The 21,512-nt window shown below is 30.3% G+C and overlaps 2 protein-coding genes and 1 long non-coding RNA gene across 5 annotated transcripts in view; 2 read left to right on the top strand and 1 right to left on the bottom strand.

Annotated features, from left to right (window-relative positions):
* Nucleotides 1-750: 750 nt before the first annotated feature.
* LOC130903624 (protein phosphatase PP2A 55 kDa regulatory subunit) lies at nucleotides 751-8,998 on the top strand. 2 transcript variants are annotated; one of them, XM_057815840.1, is made up of 4 exons: nucleotides 751-956; nucleotides 2,798-3,179; nucleotides 3,294-3,867; nucleotides 5,217-8,998. In XM_057815840.1, exons 1-4 carry the CDS (start codon nucleotides 947-949, stop codon nucleotides 5,583-5,585), a joined length of 1,335 nt encoding a protein of 444 aa, XP_057671823.1. In that variant the 5' UTR covers nucleotides 751-946; the 3' UTR covers nucleotides 5,586-8,998. The 2 variants fall into 2 exon arrangements, with proteins under 2 accessions (XP_057671823.1, XP_057671824.1); XM_057815841.1 differs by having other exon boundaries at nucleotides 802-1,053.
* On the bottom strand, nucleotides 7,550-10,499 carry LOC130903625 (uncharacterized). The gene is made up of 2 exons (XR_009060759.1): nucleotides 8,924-10,499; nucleotides 7,550-8,519 (listed from the first exon to the last, which is right to left on the bottom strand). It is a non-coding gene; the product is annotated as an uncharacterized LOC130903625 (long non-coding RNA).
* A 2,699-nt stretch (nucleotides 10,500-13,198) lies between these two features.
* The window catches only part of LOC130903946 (cAMP-specific 3',5'-cyclic phosphodiesterase), a 248,370-nt gene continuing 240,056 nt past the window's right edge, over nucleotides 13,199-21,512 (top strand). For both annotated transcript variants that reach the window (XM_057816398.1, XM_057816384.1), the window contains exon 1: nucleotides 13,199-13,443. The gene's annotated coding sequence lies outside the window, so the exon portion shown is untranslated. The remainder of the gene's footprint in view (nucleotides 13,444-21,512) is intronic.

Below are 21,512 nucleotides of genomic sequence, written 5' to 3'. Positions count from 1 at the left end.
TTCAATTTTTATATCTAAATAACTGTCATCCTCCCATTTAATCCATTTTCTTTCTTTTGATTTGAGCTTAACTTCGAATTACTTTTTAAAGATCCGATAATGCTTATCTTGTTGATTAAAAATTAATCTGTTTTCTTTGAAATTTAGCTAAAGTTGGTCTAAATAAATTATACGTTATACACATTAGTTTATAATTCCAAATAAATTGTTTGTTTATGCAGTCTGTGATACTATATAGTAATGCATATATTTCGGTGTATTAATGTTTTTGTGAATGTACCTAAATAAAAGTCTTTTTCTATTTAATAAGATGTTATTGAATCAATATTTGTAATCAGGTATCTTTTTAGCACTTATTGTTATATTTGGATAATCGCTAAATAAATAAATTTACAGTTGAAAATTGTGTTTTACTACGTCTTATGAGCAAGAACTCTTCTCACCCATGGAACATAACCTATGTTTTGTTCTCTGGAACTGTCCACCCTCATAATTAAACTGTCAAGTTTTAAGGCAAACTTTCGCCACGTATTTTTAGCCTTGATATATTAATACCAATCAAAGCTAATATATAATGTAAGATATAACAAATTTCAATAAAAAATGATATGGGATATTATTTAAACATAAAATTCAATTCAATTAACTACGGGATTTTAAAACTGTGAGAGGAATTATCGTTATAAGTAAAGAAACGAAGTTAGGAACTTGAAATTAAAGATTGATTTCTCAAGATGCCATCAAAATACTATTTGGCAACACTGCAAAAAGTGAACTTATGACGCTACTTTAAAAAAGTGTATTTACAGTTTATTACGTTTTTATATGGATTTTTTATACTTAGTATTCCTATGCAATATATAAATCAAATTAATCAACCTCCTATTGTTAATAATCTGTGATTAAATCTGTTACGGATTCGAAAATCCCGCTCCATCATTGTGTTATGGCTGCTGGTAAGTTGTTTCGTTTTTCGACAACAGTGTGACCCCGATGAGGGGCTATGTGAATTTTTCTTGTGCAAAACAATCGCAATATCTAGAATTATGGAAGGTAACTATGTATTATTATTAAATTATATTAATTAGTAGGCGGTGAGTGATTTGAAAAATATTTTATTCTACAGTTTTTTCAACCACCATGCACTCTGTCAGAAATCAAGCCTATAGTTTTTCTTTGATAATTCGCCTATAATTATTATAAACTTTTTTATTAGTTGTTTGAATTTAAATTCCTCGTCTATTTGTGCAAGAAATTGCCTATCCACCTAAAATTGTATAGTTTTAATAATTACGTTTATATTTATTCAATCAACGCATAACCCTACTCGGCGTAATTTGTGATCTTTCTAAGTATGTGAATTACGTAGTGTCTAAGGCTCGTATATCGATTTAGAGTCTGTATAAGCTCTATTAAGTAATCTAAATAAAAATTAAAGTACTACATTAACTAGGTATGGAGTTAGCACATATCTCCTTTTATAGATACTTGTTTGACATCAAAAATTAATAAACAACCGTATTTTTTCGGTTTTCTCAATTTATTGATAGTTTTAGTTGATTTAAGTAGTTAATAGAATGTTTTCAAATAGATAAGCAAATTTGCATTGAGTGAATTTGTTAGTTTTGTATCACAATTTGTTTACGTTGATGTTACCATAATTAATTGATGTTAAGGACAGTGGCATTCCCTAATCTCATTTCTGGGTTGAGGAAAAGAAGAGACTCCAACAGGATTATAGTAGTACAAAGTAAAAATTTTATTCATCTTGTTAAATAGATTATAAATTGATTGTGCAAACTTTTGCGTTTTGATTCATTGCAATCAAAATTAAAAGACAGAAAAGTTATTATAGACTGTTTTGAATCAGTCTTTTGATAGAAAATTGAAATATATTCCAAGGAAATAAATAATTTATCTAAAATCAGTATCTAAAGTAATTCAAATAATTGTCAAACTCAAAAAATATGAATTTTGGATAATGGTGTGTCTTTTTTTGCAATAAAACATTAAATAGTTCAAAGGCAGATATTGAAGGAGGTTGCGGATGGTGTAAAAGAATTAAAAGTAAAAATGACAGAACTCTATGGAGAAGGATTGTGCTACAAGATATGAACCTACTAAACTTGTAGCATTTTTTATATATATCTTTCCTTTGAAAGACATTCATTTGATAATAGTTTGATATTTAAGTTTCTTTAAAGAATGTATTTTCCATAATAATGATACAATTTATCTTATAAGATGTCAACACATTTGTTAAATTAAATTTATAGATTGAAGTTGATATATTTCTCATGTCTCGAATAAAAAAGAATCACTTTTTTTGAAAACCCTGTAATATTATTCCTGTAACACACAAAACCCTACTTTCATTTCAAAATTTCAAAAACTTGAAATACAAGGAACATATGATAAGCCTGAAATTTGTGGATGTTTCATTTATTATTATGAATTATTTATCAAGAATTTGACATTTATATTACTTTGATAAAAGCTATAAAATATGTTGCACAACTTTATCTTGTTATAGTTTGTTTGATTATGAGTTGTTTGAGCTTTTGTAAGTGATGACGGATATAGTGGAAGTATGCAACATAAAAATTAAGTTTTCAAAATAAGTTTTTGTTTATTGTTGTGAGAATATGCTTAAAATGATTTTAACACTTAATATCAGTTTCATTTGCACTTCTTCTAATTTAGTTAGCTTGTTCAAACTCAAATACTTGAATCATAAAATAACTTACCTTTTTCTTGTCTATTTTTGAATATAATCAATTTTTGTTTCTCTTCTTAGGTAATGGTGAAGTTCAATGGTGTTTCTCTCAAGTGAAGGGAACTTTAGATGATGATGTAACAGAAGCTGATATAATATCATGCGTGGAATTCAACCACGACGGAGAACTCCTCGCCACTGGCGACAAGGGAGGCAGAGTAGTTATTTTCCAACGTGACCCTGTATCAAAAACAGTTCTTCCAAAACGTGGAGAATACAATGTCTATTCCACGTTTCAGTCGCACGAACCAGAATTTGATTATTTAAAAAGTTTAGAAATAGAAGAAAAAATAAATAAGATAAGGTGGTTGAGGCGTAAGAATCCAGCTCATTTTTTGTTATCGACCAATGACAAAACCATTAAATTATGGAAAGTTTCAGAAAGGGATAAAAGAGTTGAAGGGTGAGTTATTTCTGGGCATTTCTAATTTGAGAATTGGTTCAATGAAGGTTTTAATGCTATGTTTCCCCCTTTAACATTTAGATAATAAGTATAGAAATCATGTGGACTTTTTAGGTATAATACTAAATCCGAAAATGGTAGCCTAGTCGATCCTACTAGCGTTAGTTCCTTAAGAGTACCTATAATTAAGCCCATGGAGTTGATGGTGGAGGCTTCACCAAGGCGTATATTTGCAAACGCACACACATACCATATAAATTCAATATCTGTGAATTCGGATCAAGAAACATATTTATCAGCAGACGATTTAAGAATCAATTTATGGCATCTTGAAATAACGGATCAAAGTTTTAATATTGTTGATATTAAACCAACAAATATGGAAGAACTTACAGAAGTTATAACAGCAGCAGAATTTCACCCCACCGAATGTAATTTGTTAGTATATAGTAGCAGTAAAGGGACTATTAGGTTATGTGATATGAGAGCTGCTGCTCTTTGTGATAGACATTCAAAGTTATTCGAAGAACCTGAAGATCCGACTAATAGGAGTTTTTTCTCTGAAATTATTTCTAGTATTTCAGATGTCAAGTTGTCAAATAATGGAAGGTATATGATTTCTAGGGATTATTTATCAGTTAAAGTTTGGGATTTGCATATGGAGACTAGACCTATTGAAACTTACCCGGTAAGAACATTTCAGTTTATTTAGAAGTAAATTTTATTTTTTTCTCTAATAGGTAATAAATTTACTGAGAATATTGATTAAGTTATTATCAATTCTGTTATCTTTCCAGTTGTTTTACTGCTGTATTGGATACCCAACAATCCGACCATCATTGGATCATTTTGTATGGTTTGTTTTTTGATTGCACCTCATTTTTACCAGTCTGAAAATATCTTGTTTCTAGTTGTCCTAATATTTTTGTCATATTGTGCGGTCTTCTGTATATATTCTCAAAATCTTTAAGCTCTGCTTTGCTTTTTTTCCTCTATTCTTTTTCACTATACTTCTCCATCCGTTTCTATTCTCTGTTTTTTCTCTCCACCCAATTATTTTTACTTTATTTTCCACTTTGGCCCAGAACTTGACGTTCTGGGCCACGTCTACATATCGAGTAGGTCTTGCAAATACTGCTCTAGGTGAGATTATGTGGGACAGCATTGAAGAGTATCTGCCATGGTAGTATCTGTAAAACAGAGTCAAACCTGTGACTTTTATTCTATGCTATAAGCTGTCCAAATTTCAGGTTAATTTTTTTGTTCTCTTCTGTATTGAGTCTAGCATCTTCAGGGTATGCTTTGCTGAGCAATACTCCAAAGATGGACGAATCTGGGCTTTGTAGATAATTAACAGCTATTGGGGAGTTTATAGCTTTTTGGTCTTAAAAAGGGTTACAAGTTTTTGTAAAGCCACCTTAGCTAATTTTGTCAAGTGCTTATGCCAGGTGAAGGTTGCAGTACTTTGTACAATTTTCCAACTTTGGTGATATGTTGTCGCAAATGTATGAGAAAGTTTCAGGGGGACATTCTCATGCATGCCCAAAATGTGTCCTGATATTGTTGCAAAATAGATGGTGATATTCTTCCAGATCTTGTTTCACTTCATTTATAGAACTCTCGATTACTTAACATGTCAATCAGCCACCATTTACATGCCGTAGAGATGTCGTCATTATGTTCATTACTGACGATTATCATCATAATAAATTAAACTGCCTAACCAACCTTTCTCCTTGCAACCTAGTTAAATTCCGACTGACCCTCAAGTCGTGGTAAACCTCAACTTTGAACTTTTACCTCTTTACCATGCGATTACATTTATACAAGTATTGCATGGTCGAATGCTTTTGGGTAATCAATGAATTACTTATTATAAACAACTCTTTTAATTTCAGCTAATACTGTGTGGTATGTGTGTTAGGCTGAATTTCTATCATTTGTTGTAATTTTCTTTGTATCCTTATTGTGGTAATATGTTTCATTTTTACATTGTTTCTTGTAATGATATATGAAATGATTAATATATTTTTGCAGGTACATGAATATTTACGAGCTAAATTGTGTTCTCTTTATGAGAACGATTGTATTTTTGACAAATTTGAGTGTTGTTGGAATGGTAACGATTCGGCTATAATGACAGGATCCTATAACAACTTTTTCCGGATGTTCGATCGGTCGACTAAACGTGAATTAACGCTAGAAGCTTCACGCGATGTCGCCAAACCGCGCACCGTGCTGAAACTCCGAAAAGTATGTTCGCAAGGTAAAAGAAAAAAGGACGAAATTAGCGTGGACTGCTTAGATTTTAATAAAAAAATATTGCACACGGCATGGCATCCCGCCGAAAATATTATAGCTGTGGCAGCGACTAATAATTTATTTTTATTCCAGGATAAGTACTAGGATAATAATTTTTATTGAATTTAATGAAAAAAATAATTGTTTTTCATCACGATTTCTATATTTTTACAATTTTTTTCTCTCCCGGTGATTTGTAGGGGGGCTACTTTTTTTCAATTTTCGCTTGTCCGAAGTTGAAATAAAACTTATCGAAAGGTAGAACCAAGTGAGTGCTATTTATTCCCTGGACTATTTATTTTAGTGGTCTTTGAATGGTAGCTGTCATATTATGCTGAATATTTCAGATTATACTTATTTTAAATATATAAAATGACATTATTATGAAAATATTCAAGATGAATTAATTAAAGTTCTATCAACAGAAGAACCGTTCAATTTTTCTCTTCTTTTGTGTTTCGTTTAAAGCCATATGCCCCTCTATTTATAATGATTTGAAAACGTTGACGTTTCATATTGATTAAATGTCGAAAATCTTTTAATAGTATAGTTTTGTAGACCTCATGTAAGGGGTTGTTAAGTTTTGGTTCAGATAGAAAATTTTTATCAACGGTTTTAAATAATTACAATCGATTAAGGGGGTATTCTGATATAGAAGCTTAAATTTTAGGCATTTTTGAAGCTAACGTATAAAAATCACGAAAAACATTTTTACTATCCATTTTTTTATTGAATTTATATTTATAGAATTTTTGAAGAAAATAAAAAAATCCGAATTTCAATAAATCACAGGTCGGTAAAGTAGGGGCTACAAAAAAAGGGTGCACCCTGCAATTTTTTAAAAATACTCCAAATTGAAATTTTTAAAAATCCAAAGCAGACGCGAAAAAATAAAGACAATTATATACCAATTTACTCAATTCATGGTTATTATTGTTATTTTCGTTCTTTTTAGGCCATGTTAGCAAAAAACTGTAAGATTGTGTATGGTGGGAGATATTGTAAGGGGTCATTGTATGCTTTTTCCATGGGTGAAACTTGAATAGTGGATCAAATTCCTTTTCGAATCAAACCCCAATAGCATCTCATAAAATTTTGTACACCAACTCTATTCAAGTCTAAAATATCTTCAGTTTGGCATATGCCGAAAATAACCGTTTATTAAGAAATTATATTGTATTCAATTTTATTCAAATTCCTTTGTATAGTTTCCGATTTCAAAACATCAAGTTTTGTTTGTATTTATAAATATCGATTAAACATAATGTAAAGTTTTTTTTCTTGTATATAGGGTGATCAAAATACTTTTTGTACAGTTACACAATCATGTTTACGATTATGATTCCCAAGGAAAGACATATGGGGGTTTCATGTCTTTTCGCAATACTCATGTTGTTAATTTTTTGTCTAATTACTTTTTTTTATATAAATTATCACAATTTGAAGCCATTTTGGGTTTATAACCTATCAGATTATTGAATTTTCGAATCCATTTAGGAGTATTATTTGAAAATATTGAAAATCAAAACTTAACAATCTTTTTAATTTGGATGCATTCAAGGCGGTTAAAAAATTGGTTTATGAATGATTTTATCTTATTCTATGTGCATTTTTTAAATCTATTCTTTATTATTAAAACTGGTTTTTATATTACAAGGGCCATGTGATATTTTTTCAGCAGTTATATTAAGCGAATACTCTTGAAAATTTAATACAGAGTAAGTCATTTCTCCTTTTATAACATTTGGTGTCTTATTTTACAATCGTTGAAGCTTTGAAGGAGGTGCATGAAAATCAAAAGTATTATTCGAATTTTATTGTTTTATATTTTTTAATCGTTTATAATGTATAGCAATAATGGGGTTAATTCATATTAGAAACTTAGGAAATGCCTTACTTTTGTTTTATTAGCAATCAGTTTATACAGAGGCAAGCGAGTTAGTGTCAGTTTAAATAAATTAGTAAAAATATTTAATATCTAACAAAAAATATTTAGAAAAAAGACAGTTTTAGTGAAAATAAGTTTAATACTAGGTTTTTTTATAAGATTAAATTAATTAATTCCGATCTGCATTCTTCAGTTTATTAAATTACTTTTATATGTCTACGATTTGAATCTTGGTTGATATTTGGTAGATCTTTGCTTCCCGTATTGTGAATAATCACGTGCAGCTTTCTAAAGAACCAAATTTTAAGTTTCTGTCAATGATTAGTGCCTTTTGATTTTCCATAATGTTTTTCAACCACATATAGTTACAAATTTTTAGTCATTCAATCATATATAGCTTTTTAAAGTCTCAAACTTTTAGTTTTCGTCATTGTTATCTTTTTTAGTCACATATAGCTTTCGTAACCTAACTTAACCACATATGGTTACAAATTTTTAGTTATTCTCATTAATTGGTAGTTTTTGACTTCCCATAATGTTTCTTAATTAAATCCAGCTTTCGAAAGTCTCAAATTTTTAGTATTTGTCATTGGCTAGAACCATATCACGTCCTATGATGTTTTTTAATCATATATAGCTTTTAAAAGTTCAAAATTTTCAGTCATTCTCATTAGTTGGTACTTTTTGACTTCCCATAATGTTTTTATAGCACATAAAGCTTTTGAAAGTTCCAAATTTTTTATCAATCTCATTAATTGGTAGCTTTTGACTTCCCATAATGTTTTTTAATCACATATAGTTTTCGAAAGTTCCAAATTTTTGATCAATCTCATTAGTTGGTACTTTTCAACTCCCTATAATGTTTCTTAATTAAATCCAGCATTCGAAAGTCTCGAAAGTTTTAGTTTTTGTCATGGTAATTTTTGCTCCTCTGTAATGTTTTTTTTATCGCATATAGCCTTCGATAGTTCAAAATTTTCAGTCATTCTTAACAGTTGGTACCTCTTGACTCCCCATAATGTTTTTATCACATATAGCTTCCGAAAGTTCCATATTTTTTTGTCATTCTCATTAGTAGGTATTTTTTAATTCTCTCACTCACATAGGGCGTTATAAAGTCTCAAATTCATATCATATACAACTTCGAAATCCTGCAAAATCTAAGAATTAAATGTGGGTAAAAGTGTTATAATTCGAGTTGTGTCTCTTTAAATTTAATAAAGCATACCATTCATATAAATTTTACTGCCACTTGATATTTACAAGTCAATAGATATATTTATTTCTGTACTATTTACCAAAATATTATGTTATATATGCCCCAATGCTAGCCTCTGTGTATTTCTGTATATATTTAATATTTATATGAAAAATGTACAGATTAAATGTAATATTAGATAAATAATTTTGCGAAACAAATCCTCTGATAACGTGCTTAACCGCATATTAAGAAAATAATCAGATAAATAAACAATATGAAATGTAAAAAATAAATAATATTCTTAACCGTAATTAGATATTTGTACAAATTGTAAATAAACAATATACTTTTTACCCATGAGTTTTGTCATGTGATTATCCTGTTGGAAGTTTAATTTTTCATTTTGCATTAAATAAATCGTATTAAAAGCATTTTGTTTCCATTTGACTCGTTGACATGACATTCTTTACTAATGACATCACATTAACATACAAATCCCTCCAAAGCCGTTCCTTTTTTAAATCTATTTGGTAGGTGTAAACGCATCTTCAGGTTTATAACAACACTACAAAAATATTTTGCTTCTCATGTTTGAGGGCTCGAGCTCCACTGCTAGAAGATCTTCTTTCTTCAACCGGCGCTACGGTCTTTTGAGAACCAGGGCCTTCTCAACAATCGACTGCCGAAACTTCTATCCTGAGCATGGTGCCTCCAATGTCATTGCGGAATCAGATCTGCTTCATTGTCTTCCAACCACCGATGGCGCAGTCTTCCTCTCAGTCGCCGTCCTCCAGGAACTCCATACATGGCTGTGCATGGACCAAAAATCTTTCCTAGGATCTCCGCTCACTTGTCGTCGTCATCCTTATTTGACTGCGTGTCTTGTAAATTGTGAGCTTTGACCTTCGTGAGAGCTCCCTGAACTGCCCAGAAGCATCTGTTTGCCCCAGGTTGCCTTGATCTCCGTTGTTATGTTATGCTAGAAAATGCAATTTGTTATTAATATTAACGATCATTATACAAAAATGCGTGTACTTTACAAATGAGTTATGTGTAAACCCTGTGGTTATTATTAAAAGAAGTAGATACTGTGTTTTGAACTAAAAGTGCTTTGAAGTTGACTAGTTTGTAGATTTATGATTGATCAGTACATATTTGATTTTATCTTAGACCATACAGTTACACAAACTATTACTTTAGCCTAGAAAGTGGTAAAACATCTAAAAGGACTAAACTTAAACGATTTTGCACTATTCTAAATCCTCTTAGTGGCTTTTAATAAAAAATAATTGAAGAGTTTTTATGGTTAGAAAATGGTTTTCGATTCTTTTACAAGAAAAAGGTAAAATTGTTTTAAAAGAATCAGAAATTCTTTTCAAAAAAACAAGACAGATTATTAATTCCTACAAAAAAAATCAGGAAGAAATGTTTCTATTCACTTTTTACAATTGAAATGCAAAAATAACAGGAATGCATAAAATGGAATCAATTTTTGAGAAAGTGAATTCTGGTTTAAAGAAAGAAATTAAAAATAGTTAACGTTGTGTCTAAAAGATATTTTTCCTTGAAAGATAGAACCATTGAGTAAATTGTAATTGGTTTTCCATTGCTATACACCAAACAACCTTTTTCCTTGGAAATCATGTGAGTTGTTAACAGAGTCAATGCGTTCTTGTTACTCTTTCATTAAAATTTTGCTTGTTAGAATTTGCAATTCAACTTAGATTTATTCAAAGTTAAGAAACAAACTTTCCATTTCACTTTTGAAAAAAACGAGTTTTGCAAGTTTCATCTTATTCATGTAACAGCAATTTTAAATAGTGTGTTATAATTCGTCGAATTGTTTCTTTGTTCGTTTTCAATAATATGTAAACGCTCGTCTATTATATCAAATATTTAAATTATACCTTGATGTCTATTTACTGTGTTCGGTTGTGTAAATTTGACTGTTCGGTATCGTTCTGTAATCCACTTTATTTTGATGGCACTGCTCGGTTTGTGTTAGGTTGTATATATTTTTTAATACTCTAGGGCTTTTTGAAAACTATAACCCGTGCTCAGGTAGATCACCTATTAGCTGAACGAGATTTAGATGACAGTTTCCGAATGTTGGGGAATGGGAATTAAAAGTAGACAGGGAAATAAATAATTTTTAAAGTTCAAACAACCATAGATAAATACAATAACCCGTCAGCTGGTCTATCAGAGTAGAAGAGATCATATCGTACGACTACGATCCGAAGGACTCTGTAAGTTTCCGAACATTCTTATCCTGATTGGGTTAACCCAACCATAGTTTCCGGAAAGTCATTCCGAGTAAGATTTTTTTGATCCGAATCTTGAAAGACGGCTATCAGATTTGTTTTGCATTTTGACTTTTTGTTTGACATTTCAATTACCAATTTTATTCGACAGTTGTTTGTACTTATGTATTGTTTGTAGTCTTATTCGTAATGTATAAAAACTGACTGAATATAATATTTCCCTTCTATACTGCAAATAACCAAGTAAAAAGTCAATTTGTGTACTTTCATAAAACTACACACTGTTCTGACCAGCTGACGTATTTTAGGTTTTTTTCTCGTAAGCGTTTACTGTTCGGCAATCACCACAATCAATCTGTACAACCTATGATGACGTGATACAAATCTCTCTTTGCTCGCTGGGTTCCGCGAATAACATTACCGAACGCAACTATTATTTCCTTTCATTTCATTTGATTTTAAAATAGATAATATTTTGTATTATCGCTACAATTTTTTTTTGGTAATTTCAATAAGAATAAATTAACCTTGTGACTATCAGTGATGTAATTCAGTATTTCTAAATTTTTATAGATGAATAAATACTTTATAAACAATGTTTTTCTTTCTATTATTTATAAAATTATTTTTATAAAATGACTTAAAAGTAATCATTTTACCCAAGAACAGTTATCATGAAGCAAGACAACGTACAATGCAATACAAGACGTAATATATATTGATTGAAAACATGCAAGGGTGAAACACAGCCGTTTGATTTATGTAAGGTCTGGTACATTTTAATCGGTTTCGCCCATTTTTTTGCATGCAAGTTACTGTTCTACGGAGAAATATGATCACATTCAAATCAACAACAAAGGAAATGTCAGTCAGATCAGCTGATCGGTTAAAGCACTTTTGTAAAACTGACCTAACCTAACTCTTATGGTAAATCCACTATTCTTGTTGCTTAGTTTTTATTATTGACAGTATGGATGGCGATTGTTTCTGAGAAAAATCGATTTTTAAATCGATTCGAATCGTAACGTGATGAATCGATTCATAAAAATCGAGCTCTAAAAGATTGATTTCTAATAAATACATTTTTTTCACATTTGTATTCACAATGTAAATATGAATCTATTTTATGAAAAGCAAGAAAGATACCATAATTAACAATCTCCGAGATATCTCATCAGGGATTTTTTAGTTCAGGGAATTTGATGATAACAATTAGTTTTATTACCATATCAAATTATCAGATCAGGTATAAAAAAAGGCATTTATTTTCTAAATCTATTTGCTACATTAAAATAAAAACATAAAAAAACGAATTATGATTTTCAAGGGTGAAATACCGATCCACTGAAAGGATTTAGTACAACATATCGATTTATTTGGTCGGAGGAATCGATTCTTCGATTAATCGATTTCAGATCGCCATCCCTAATTGACATCTACACATAATCTTCTTAGAATATCTTGAAAACTATTGTCAAGGTCAAGATGTTAATTCAACTTTTGCCTAATGCCTTTCTATTTGTGAATTTTATATGTAAACATTAATTTATTGACATCATTCGCATATTAACGGATTTCAAATAATTTTTAATACAATGTCTATATTTAAATTTTCTATCGTCTTGTTGAAATTAAATATACTTATACACTTCGCAGACTATAAAACGAAAACAAAGTACTAAATCACCTGAAAATTTCAATATAAACATAATTAATTCGAAACGACGTTGTGTAATAATAAAACTGTTAAAATATTCCTTGATATTTCACCTACATGTGTTTTTAGATGAGACACATGCAAATGATACTTGTTGAATGGCGATACAAGTTATGTGTTCGATAATACACTTTACAACGTGTTGCCGGTGTTATATAGTTCGATAACCCTGTCGTGGACAGGAAATTTCAATCTCAAACTTTAATTCAGTTAATGTAATTTCAAATATTACGTTTTCTCTTTCTATTCGTTAATTCATTTGTTAACAATATTTCTCAATCATACTGTATAATATTCATAATTTCCATCAACTTTTAAAGCATATTTTCATATATTTTGTTACCGTAGTTTCCTGCTAGATGGCAGTGTGAGTTGTTTTAATTTTGTTATTGATATTAATTTATCTATGATTATAAGATTTCAAAAAGAGATTCAACTTTATTTTTCATTGTTCTTGGTAGTTTTACGTTTTTAACATAATATTAAGTTATTGAAAATAGTATAATCTGGTTTTATTCGATCTTGTATTACCTCACATGAAAATTGTCACTTTCCGTGATCTGTTATTGGTTTGATTGGTTAATATACAATATTTTCCGGATAATAGATGAGTCTAGCGAACCATAAAGGACGGTGGGTAGGTAGTATATAGTAGGATACAGACCACAAGCGTTCCGCTTCCCTGAACGCGTTCTCCGCACATGAAACTCAATTAGTTATAATCATCTTTTGATTGTTGAACATTTCGAGTGTATACAAAGGTTCACGCGAGTGGTGGAATAGTGATTTTCCGCGAAATTTATCTATGAACTAATTGAAATTACTTTACCAAGGATTTTAATTTTCGATTTTCGAAAGTACTAAAGATGGAAACCACTTAAAACATTGAAAAGGTAGACTATTATAAAATTATTCTGCAATCGGATAATTATTGTTCAAAAATAGTTTTATATTCCGTGAGGCACTGATAAATACAGGATGATGTGACCTTAGTCACAACATTCTACGTTCTTGTTTTCTCCTTTGTTTTTGAGTTCATCCCAAAAATATGATAACCAAATTATATTTCAAAAATTGGATGCCTGTGAAAATAAAAAAGATTTGAGGATTTCTTTGGTCACTTTTGTTGTAAGAATATTTTTAATAATTATACGGCACTAGGTTTTTGAGACACTGCCTGTTGCGTCATATTTGTGACGTGCAAATTGTCCTTGTCATTGGAAAACTGAACGTGGTTTTTTAAGTATTTATCTGAGTAGATTTTGACTATCATGCTATATTGTCATAATTTTGTAATATTTGACGTTATGTTACGTGCTCAAACTATTTGGAACGCTCTAATTATTATTTTTTGGTAATATTTACATTGTTGTTATATGTTTAGTTTTTATAGAAATTCCTAAGAAATGCTGAATATTTTACCTATTTTACCTATCAAATAATCTAGTTTATAATAAATAATTTATATTTTAATTGAATGATCCCCTTTTGATCTTGATATTTTTCGTGATATACGAGGGTTGCCTGAAAAGTTTCCGACCTCAACCTGAAGATATCATCGAGGAAGCTCACCAAATGGTACTGGACGACCGTCGGATTAAGATTATAGTAATAGAAAAGGCTTTCAGCATATAAAAAGGGCACATTTACAATATCTTGATTGAAGAAATATGTATGTGTAAGTTTGGACCAAAAGCGTATTCGAATGAACTTTCCCCAGGTGAATTAAGCAAAATTGATGGAATTATTTCGATCGATGGACGTGGACCCACCTTACTAAAAACACTCAAGACAATAGATTGTAAAGGGCAAACCTGCTACGAGATGGTTTTATCGGTCGAAAAAGTGATGGTGAACATTTTTTTGGAAAAGTCGTAGTAAAACAATAACATGAGAGTATTTCGCATCGTTGCTTCATACGGAAAGGGATAAATTTCAAAAAAGAGACCATATTGAAAAAAAACCACCCACCTTATTCATTTGATTTGGTCTCCGGTGAAGTTTTCGTGTTTCCCAACTTTAAAGTTTTACTTTCAAGAGAGAGATATTCATCGGTCGAGGACTTGAAATCTATAAACTATGTTGAAAAGTAAAAATGATCATGATTATTTTCTGACCACCCTCGTAATGATTGAGCACAGTAAAAGTCAGTTTCTAGAACTGATCGACTTGTTTTCAAGGTATTATAAGGCAATTCCAAAGTATTTTCATTTTGATTAAGTAATAAAATATATTTTAGTTTATCGTTATCTAAATTCTGTAATTATTATTGTTGATTTATATTGTTTATTTGGTTTTACTTTTATGTTTCTCCTTGACATGACAAGCATCATAGAAATACTTAACAATTATTCAACAATGTAGGCAACCAACATTACAATTGATTGTATTTTTGTTACATCAAATAAGAAACTATTGTACAGAGTTTATAATAATAAATTATTGAGTATTCAACAATTATAATTTTTTTAGTTCTCAATTTATTTTGAGAACTCTATACCACTGCATCGTTTATGTTGTAACCGCCCCTGGTAACACTATTATTAAATAAAATATTGTACGTTCTATACATAACCTCAAATTCATTCACGTGATTCATCTGAATTACGATTGTCAAAAAGGATGGGAGTATTACAAAAAATCAAATTTAAATCTACTTTATTCAAAAGTTGTCTCACGCTTCAATATATTAACATTATAATTTTCTTCCTCAAAGTGTAATGTTTGTTTTCCGTAACAATTATTCAGTTCAAAGACGTTGTTAAATCCGAAATGATGGATAAGCTTTTATCTCTATGGGTGAATTATAACGTCGAACCTTATGGTATAGAAATTTCACAATGTAGTCGTGATTGATAATACAAATTATTTCCTTCACTTTGTCTTTGTCTGAACTGATAGCGCGAGTTCATTATTATAAAGCGAGTAAATGAATTAATAAATGAATAACTTCTTAAGAGTCTAATAGCATAAAAGCATATAAAAAATATATGTTTTATCAATTGAGGGTTTATTTATCTGCTTGATTGTAAAAAAAAATATTTTTCCGCAGTTTTATTTTCTAAACCATCTTTATGATCTAAATATCTCCATAAAAAACCTGTTGGTACACAAAATTTATAATTTTGGGTGATTATAATGAAATGAAGCCAACTAACGATAACAAGTTGGTTCTGAATAGAAAATATTCGAAACGGTGGTGACTTTTATAGGAAAATTAAAATTAATTAAGGGTCGTTAATAAGAAGATCAGAAAACTTTTTTAATTTCACTTTAGAATAGGACCGAATGGATACAGTGTGTTATAATAATCTGTGAATATTAAAACGAAACATAAACTAACAGCCTTCAATATTGATAAATAGTAATTAGTGATCACGTGCAGCTAAAGTTGCATGACAATATAGGATTTTTTAAGAAGAAAAAATATTCAGTTTCCAGAGAAAAAAAAGGGTGAAGGTAAAAAATGAACAGGTGGATTAGTTGATAATATCATGTAATTAATCGTGGAAGGGTGTTGTTTTGGGTAATTCTATTTTTTTGCCAGTTACCTGCTTGTTTTCTTTATGGAAAAATGGAGATAAAAAAACTTCTACTCTATTGAGGGACTACTCTACTGTCTAAGTATGTAGGACAGTAGAAAATCTGCTAGTTTTGGAATAACATATCTACTTTCCATGTTTGTAGGACATTCCTTTCCACGTTATCTAAGATCATAGAAATATTGGTCAAAAAAGAGGCGTTTACCATTTCTGTTCTGTTCTATTCTCCCTCCTTAATAATGTCTACTCTAGCCTAAACAGCCTTTACTCCACTGCAACAACTTTTTGTGATTTTTCTAAGGCTTTCGATTGGGTTAATCATATTTTAATTAACAAATTGCAACTTTGAAAAATCCAGTGTTTTACTCTAACCGAAATTATTTTTTCATTATCCTTATTTAAATCCTTAATAGAAACTACTCCTAAGTTATCAGAAACAACTTTAGTTATTTAGGTGTAATTTTATTGATGATGATTTATTTGTTCAAGACCATTTTGAAATAATATCAATTAAAAAACATTTTGGAAAAAGCGTTTTATGCATTAATGGGTTAACTAAAGCCTTCCAGACTAGTGATGTGATATTGTATATAAAAAATCGATTTCTATTTAATCGTTTTTTAGCATGAACAATCGATTAATAAATAATCGATTTTTATTAAGAAAAATCATCGATTTTCTTATATTAATCGTTTATACTAATTTGTAAATTATTTTCAAAATTCTATAAAATCATGTATTGATTTATTAATTAAAAATAAACAACAGAAATAGTAAGTTTTAGATAAATCAAATTTAAAAGGGGATCAAATTAGAATGTTTTCCACATAAATCAACAAAATTAAATTATCTAAATAAAAAAAAAACTAGAACTGGACCAGAAGACCAAACTTATTGTCGAGAGGTAGCAATGAAGTAATTATAAAAAAAATCGATTTTTTATCGATTATTCATGAAAATAAAATCACTTTAAAATCGATTTTTGTACAATTATCTTCAAAATCGATTATTTTTCGCATCCCTATTCAGTATTACAAACAAACGTGACGTGTTGACAAAAATAGGTGCCTTATTATTTACATAAAAATAATTCCAATTAATAATCAGTATGTTTACCTTTTTTAAATATTGAATATTTATTTCCTGTTCTCCACACACATCTGGTATGCGCTTTTAGCTTCGACCTTGAGCTCTTCCAATGATCGGACTTTATCTCTTTAATCGATACAAAACGCTGTCAGTTCATGTTTTTTTTTACTTTTGGGTATTGGAAACAATCGAAGGAGGATTAGAATAACATCAAAATTCTTCGTAATCCAATCATATTAGATAAATCCAACTATTTGATGTAGTTTTCACTTAAAGAAACATCGTTTTGAAATAAATTCCGCCAATATTTGGGAATTAAAAGGTATTACAACAGAAAAAAATAATCTAGTGGAGATAACCATATTAGGGACGTTTTATACCGGTATTTCTGCATGTCACAGGGCTGCGACATGGGTACATTCCACAATCACGTTCACGACAACGATCTTCCCCGTTCCATTTAGTCCACAGCCTTCAAATCGTAAATCAAGTTATCTTATAATTTGTTATTGAATTTTGTAGTGCGTCACCATAAAAATTACTTATAATATATTTAATGAGATATATTCTCATGGTTGCAATGTGTGTTGCTTGCGTTTTGAAACTAATTATTTTAACGATCACTTCGACCCACCTCTTGACAAGAATCGTCGTGAACGTTAGTCATTAGTTCCATGCCATGGACGTTGACAGATGACAGCCTTCCAATCACTTAATAAAATGAAATCGGGCGTTGCATTAAAATGCTTGAAATGTACATATTATATCAATCTAATAATAATTAATGTATAACTGTTATATCTGAAACCAAAGTAGTCAATAATAAATAGTTTAACTTGAAATGCGTTTTTAATATCGTATCAACTACATTCTTCAGAAAAATATACAGAGCATTATTTGTAGTTAAAGAAAATGTAATCCATTCAACTATTTCATGTTTTCCAATTGCTAATGATGCAAATTTATAAGATTCAATATTATTCATTTTTTAAATGAAACACTACATCATTTCTCAATATGGTTAAGTAATTATATAATGTGGTTTTTCATTTTAATAATGAAGGTCTGAGATAAATCTTGTTTAAAAACAGAATTATATTTTGAATATCCCGGCAAATCCCAATTAGTAATGACTCCACTCGCAGTAGCGCTAAAAACGAAATTTACACAAGTTGTCTATCTACCTGTATATTTTTAATCTGTGATTAGTTCTTGCTGCGACCACAACGTTCGTAGTGACTATGTGACACGCCCATTTTATGTAGTTGTACTAATTTATTAATAAAGAATTGTTAAATAAAGTGTTTTATTTAATTCTAATTGAGTTTTGGTCCGTCGGAGTATTCCATTTTGTTTACGTACTGATAAACTGAATTTATTCTTCAAATTACGTGCACTACTGATAAATAATGTTGACTTGATGGAGTGGAATAAAAAATTTTGATTGATTTTCAGTTATAATGAAAATTAATTAGCCTTGCAAAATTAATTTCCCAAATAAAATATAAAATACCAAAAAATTCTATAAAACCAATATTCCTATAAATATATTAGCATAAAAAATTTTTTTTAAAAAAGTACATCGCGGGAATCGAACCAAGAAAAGTAAAATCTAAAGGCTGAGATCTTGACACGTCGACCACCGTGCTTTCATGCATATGCATAGTATGAAGTACTTCAAAAACTTGTGGGCTAATGTAATGTAATCCAACTTGATAATACAAACGATGAAAGTTTTGAAAGGCAGAAGCAGATGTTGGAGGCAGACAAGACAACTGTACTGTTTTATTGTTCCATTCAGATTTTACAAACTTCAAATATCTATATTTGTCTATGGAATCAATTTTTTTTTGGAGCGACATACATTGCAAGAAGAATGAGAAATTCCATTTGTAACGATGTCGTGTGGAGAAGAGTTAATCTTTGTAAATACTTCTGCGCAATCTCCTAGCCTAACCTAATCTAACCTCAAATTCGGAGAATCACGACACACATTAGGTAGATAACTTCACAACTTTAAACTACTTCGTTTACCGGGCTATTAACGAAGTTTTATAACAAACTGCAACTAATTATTGAAATGTAAACACTTACTGAATCCTTGGTCGCTGTTGTTAATAGCATCAAATAGATAAACGGTAAAGATAGTAAACAACTAGAGCTGGAATAAACAAACAAAACAAAGATATGCGCGCGCAGTTATATGAGAAGAGCAAAATCTCGGAATAAACTTTTACTAAATCACAGTAGGTATAGTTAACTCTTCCTAGGTAAAGTTGATCTGTTTATTCTCATCCAAATTTTAATGAAACTTTTAGTGAGAGTTAACTCTACTTTTCCTGTAACATATATAAGTTTAATTGTGTAAGTAACACAAACCAATAGTTTCTTATTTTAATTTATATTTAACGTCCGGTGACGTATACAGGCTGCATTTTAGTGCATATTAGGTAAAATATGAATTTCCCAATGATTAAAACCGCGATATCTCACGAACGGTGAGTCGTAAGAGAAAAAGTGACTGGACCATTTTTGTAGAAAATTGTATGATCTACAACTTTTGTCTAACCTACTTTCACGATAATACTCACTGTTTTCGAGAAAAATGGAAAAAACCTTAATTTTGTACATTTGACCTTGAATAAAATTTTTTGCAGAGTAGGATCGAAGGGGACTTTTGACATTTCATTTATAATGATGTATTTAACGTCTCTGGCAATTTTCTATGCGAATTTTGGCTAAGTTATGACTTATTTTTGTCTATTTTGACTGGATTATTAGTGACCTCTCTTTGAATATAAGATGTAACTCATTGTACAAACATTGAAATTTTAGGTTAGGAATAAATAAACATCTTGTTGAAGAAATGAAGTATTTTTTTACTCTTGTAAAGAAAAATAAACATCGTATCTGTTTGAATATTGATATTTACTCGTTTAATTCAAAAATTTATCTGCATATACGTATTTATTTCTTGTCCATGACCTAAAAGAAATTCCCAGTTCTCATTTACGTTTGTCAGTTTTAAAATTCTCCATGAACCATTTCGTATCGATTCCGATTCCATCAAATTTAATATGGTATCAAAATACAGTTGTGGGGAAATACATTTCTCCCTTATTTCCTCCGATTTCGAGTTTCATATATTCTCGTAAATAATGAGGAAATAACAGGAAAATAAATTTTCAATCAAACTTATTAAAATACATGAACTGTTCTGAATAATTAGGAATTTTGAATTACATTATTTTACAGAAAATTTTACACAATTCCCCACAGATATTTCTATCTGCAGCCAATATTTTTGATACCTTCTTTTAGCTCTTCATTAGTGCTAAGCTCGAGAAGCCTTCTTGTGAAATGAGTAGCGTTTATCATTAAAATTCGTAGTTATATTGATGAAGAATCTGAAGTTGGGTGTCGTATACAAAGTCCTGCAAATTATCATAAGAAATAGATTAGGGAAATGCTTGGCTGAAGAAATGGACGAGTATCAGGGGGGCTTTAAAAAGTCAATTATAACAAATTTTCATCCTGAAGGCAATCCAGTACAATATCTATGACCAAGGATGAACCTGAAGCTCCTCTTTGTGGATTTTAAGCAGTAAATAGAAAACATTTGATCCAGGTACTAGTAAACAGAAAGAATACATAAGAAAACACTACATTTGGTGAAAATGACACTGAATAATACCGAGATTGAAGTAGCTGTATATAAAAAAAGTTTAAAGCAAGGAGAAGTAGTGGCATTTGAACCCAGGGGATGATTTACAATAACAAAACACAAATCCTTGATGTGGTATGAGTGGTACTTATGAGTAGAACGAAAAAGGATCTAGGAAAAATGTTCCTACTCTTCGAAAAGAAAACCATGCACATAAATGAACAAAAGACCAAACATATGGAGATGGGAAGGGATCCGAATAGCTGCAACCAATAGAAAGTGACGACAGAGCAAAACAAGGAGTATAGAATTGATAAAGTCCAGGAGTTCGAAAAGCAAAAAGAGTATAGAAGAAGATCAAAGTACTTTATGGTTAAGCTGAGATAGAGCAAAAATACTTTGGATGGGGCATCTAGCGAGAATGGACGAAGACAGTTAGGTGAAAAGATCCTTGTTGAGGGAAAAATGGATAGAAGCATCTAGAGAAGATTTTGAAGCAGTTATCAACAAAAATTGATGGAGAAAAGCAGTAGAGCGACTCCAAGCCTTGTGCCTATTAGGCCTGTAGACCCCAACGTAGATTCCCTTGGATCTCTGGTGGGCCACCTAGACCACTTTGGGAATCGCGGTTAGTATAACAAGACAAAAGCATTCTGTGTGATACTGT

Source organism: Diorhabda carinulata, chromosome 2 (genome assembly GCF_026250575.1).
Source record: "Diorhabda carinulata isolate Delta chromosome 2, icDioCari1.1, whole genome shotgun sequence".
NCBI lineage: Eukaryota > Metazoa > Arthropoda > Insecta > Coleoptera > Chrysomelidae > Diorhabda > Diorhabda carinulata.
This window is presented reverse-complemented; position numbering and strand designations above follow the sequence as displayed.